This window comes from Silene latifolia, chromosome 1 (assembly GCF_048544455.1).
Source record: "Silene latifolia isolate original U9 population chromosome 1, ASM4854445v1, whole genome shotgun sequence".
In the NCBI taxonomy this organism is placed as follows: domain Eukaryota; kingdom Viridiplantae; phylum Streptophyta; class Magnoliopsida; order Caryophyllales; family Caryophyllaceae; genus Silene; species Silene latifolia.
Genome location: NC_133526.1, coordinates 131173823 through 131177839, shown reverse-complemented (window position 1 = coordinate 131177839; position 4017 = coordinate 131173823). Strand labels below are relative to the sequence as shown.

The following is a 4017-nucleotide window of genomic DNA, read 5'->3' as shown; positions in this document are numbered from 1 at the left end:
ATGAACCCGAAATTTTTAGGGTTTCCAAAATTGAAATCGATTTTTGGTTGTTTTACAATGGTTAGATGGTAGAATTGAGCCTTAAGTATTGTTTATATCATGTTGGAGGATAGATTTTGATGGTTTTACCCTTAGAAAGTTGCCTTAGAACTCCGTCTTAAAAGTGCCTTAAATGGAAATTCGTGATTTATAACTGAAAAATTGATGTTGTAATTGATAGTACAAGCACGAGTTGAACTTCAATATAGTAATAGAAACGATGCTTGATGAAAATATGCCAAAATTGTCTCAGTTGTAAAGACCGTCTGAAAATTTTAGTTGAGTTGTTGAACATAATATGAAAGTGACGATGATATGCCATAAATTATTCTTTCTCTTGAATTAGTAACATGTAATTAGCAATGTAAATGGAACGACCTTTAGAAGCATGCTAGGATATTCGAATTGCTGAGTATATGTGTTCACATGCCAAATTTTCATAATTGCGGTTTATAAGTGGCTACAAACTGAGACTATATGTTAAAATTGAGGAAACTATTGATGAAATGTGTGTACCTAGCTGAGCATCTAAGTTTAATGGCATGATTTATGAGCTTCAAATATTGAACTGGTTGATGAGTTAGTGAACTTGCTAAGTATATAGAACTCAAATTGTATGAAGTATATGCCTACATGTTTTATACAAATTGTTTGAACTTATACCTAAAGCAGATGCCGAGTCCGGGCAGGGATGAGTCTTCACGAGATTTGTTTATAGTAGCGAGTAGCTTCTGAGTTGTACCTTTTACATCGTTTGTTGTTTAAACCGCTTGTAATATAACTTAATAGTTCTTTTATTGACGTTTGATAATTACTTTCCTCGGGCAACCGAGATGGTAACACCCTTATATGCTAAGGAAGGCCTAGTTAAGGCTCCTCTGAATATGGGGGTGTTACATCGATACAATGCAAACTTGAAAAGAATGGTTCTAACTTCGCCGATTGGGATGCGCAACTCCGTTTGGCCGCGGAAGGTGATGACAAGCTTCGTTACCTTACCCAAGCCGCTCCCACCGCACTTACTACTAGGTCAACCTCCGCCGCAAAGGAAGTCTATGAGTCTTACCTAAAAGAGTCGGCCGCTATCAAGAATGTCTTGATTTTCTCTATGGAGCCCGATCTCCAAAGGAGTGCTATCAAAATGAGCACGGCCTATGAGATCTATACCAAGCTTGTGACCATGTTTTCGAAAGCTCCGAGGATAATCCAATATGAGGCGGCCTCCGCATTTTTCGAGATCAACATAAAAGAGGGCCAAAAGGTTAGCCCTCATGTACTCAAATTGATTGAGCTTGTTGAGACTCTTAAGACCCAAGGGGTCAATATTCCCGAGCAACTCGTCATAGACCGAGTTCTACACTCCTTGAACAAGGTGAAGGCATATGTGCAGTTTAGGGTAAACTAAAATATGCAAAACATGAAGACTTCTCTCCAAGAATTGCACAAATTGGTTGTGCAAGCCGAGAGGGACATGGGTCTTGATGTTAGTTCATCCAAGGATGTACTTACTATAAACAACAAAAGCAAAGGGAAGTTCAAAAGGAGTACTAGTAAGAGTAAGAAACCCAACAAGGGCAAAGGGAAAGTTATTAGGAATAACTCTTCCAAGCCAAAAAAGGGTGCATCTTCTGAAGATAAGTGCCACTATTGTTGTGGTATGGGCCATTGGAAACATAATTTCCCTAAGTATATTGGAGATGTTAAAGCTGGACGTGTGACTCCAGTAGGTAATAAATTCTCTAATCTATTATGTTATTGATAGAAATCTCAACTTTGGTATTTAGATACAAGTTGTGATTCTCACCCCCTTTAAATGTGATATAGGGCATGTGAGTAAGGACAAGGGAAAGGATAAGAAAGCTTGAGGATGATCTTCAACAAGGGATGCTGGTGTAGCCGGCCATAAAAGAAAGCCTATGGAAGCTTGGCTTTTATTTGATTGTCTCTTTTAGTATTGTTGTATTTTGACTTGTTGTTTTTAGAACTTATTTTGATTTCCATGTTAGAAATGGAAGTTTGTTTCATTTCCATTTCGTAAACAATGGTTGTATGAATTTTAATGGCTTGGCTTTCAAACCAAGTCATTCGGTTATGGAATTTTTCTTCTTCGTTCTAAAAAGTTGTCATTATACATCTTTTATATCATAACATAAATTGTGTTGAATTAATTTAATCATAAAAGAATTACAACGATGGGATCATTGTAATTAAGTTCATAAGTCATGAAGTTTTTGTGAATTAATGTTACATCTTATTTGATATAAGATTAAATGATTATAAAGTCAAAAGAGTTAATTGAATTCTAAAAGGGGAAATTTGATAAACCAATTGGCTACACCAATTATAAGACTCCATACGAGCTATGGGAGAGCTTAAAACCTCAAGCTTGTATATAACATGGACATAAGTCGGTTTGAGTTATAGAACTCAATTTAGGGAATTTGCAATCCAAAATGGACACGTTATTAAAAACGAAAGGTCAACCCTGGAGATACCTGAAATAGAGAGTCTATTTAACAAATGACATGGATCAAATTCGCATATTACATGAATCAAGCTGCCATGAAAGAGCTGGTCTTTTTATGTGCTAACACGTCAGTCTAGATAAACTTCTATTACTTCACCATATATGTTTGTAACTCACAAAGTGGTTGGACTATCGTTTTCGGTTACATGTCGTTAGGAGCACCTAGACCAAAACAATATTTATAACTTCACAAACTGATCTACTATTAGTAAAGAGGTAAGTAAAGGTCGGATCCCAAGGGTCGGGTATTGATGTAGGATTTTCGATTGCAAGTAGTGGTGTCTAAGGGTGTCATAATTTGGGTTGACATAAGAAGATCACTAAACTAAATAACAATGTAAATAAACAAGCAAGATGATTAAAATGAGATGTAAACAATTGATTAAAAGCACTAGAGTGTCATGGGTTCATAGGGGATTCATGGGAATTTATCATAAAACATATTCTCAAATTATAAGCAAGCAATTATTGTTGTGATAGGATCGAGTTGGTTTATATCTTACAATCCTAGGAAGGTTTGGATCCCAGAGCCGAATCATTAGATTGTACAACACCTACAAGTCGACTTAATCCTCCCTACTCAACTATATGCATGGTCTAATGAGACTCGAGTTGGTTTATGTCTTACAAGTCTCATTGAAAAGGTAAGTGATGGGTAAAAAATGCAAGGATTCATAGGCTCACATTTCATCAAACATAACATGTGCATAAGTTGAGATCACAACAAGCAAGCAAATAAATTATGTGAACATATTAGATTAAGCATGAATCATCCCCCATGTTGGTTTCACCTAATTTCCCATTAACCCTAGCGAAGAGACAACTAACCCATTATCAAGTTTAACATGCTAACAAGGTTGTTAATCATATTAACAAAGCAAAACATGATGAATGAACGGAAATGATTAACAATAATTAAAACAAGGGATAAGAGAATTATACCTAGTGATGATTCCAAAATAATAAGCAAAGAATAATAGAAGTGCTTGATGATTGATGGAAGGTTGTCAATCTCCCAATAATACCCAAATAATCTTCCATTACCCAAAATAAATGATGAACAATAGAGAAATTAAGGAAATGAGATTTGTATTAATGCTTAATTAAAAGTTGATTACAAGATTAAAATGAGATTAAGATTGCATAAGAAGAACATGATAATCTAATTAGTACAATGGGGTATTTATAATAAGGATTAGGTACATAAATTGGGGTTACTAAGGGCTTAAATGACGATTAAGACCCTTAAGAAAAGTTGAGGGAGTGCTCCTCTCGAAGGAGATGCTCATCTCCCTTTCGCTAGTCTTCAAGGAATATGCGCATCCCGAGTGGACCGAGGAGGAGACGGCTTGCACTGGGAAGGAATCCGAGCGGCCTGAAGCATGAGACGCTCGGATTGTAGAGGGCTAGGACGAGCGGACTGGCTATGGGACGCTCGGATTGTAGCCAGC

The 4017-nt window shown here is 36.4% G+C and overlaps 1 protein-coding gene across 1 annotated transcript; it reads left to right on the top strand.

Annotated features, from left to right (window-relative positions):
* Positions 1–1456: 1456 nt before the first annotated feature.
* LOC141656079 (uncharacterized) lies at positions 1457–1872 on the top strand. The gene is made up of 2 exons (XM_074463012.1): positions 1457–1762; positions 1864–1872. The coding sequence occupies exons 1-2, from the start codon at positions 1457–1459 to the stop codon at positions 1870–1872; spliced, it is 315 nt and encodes a 104-aa protein (XP_074319113.1).
* Positions 1873–4017: the final 2145 nt, after the last annotated feature.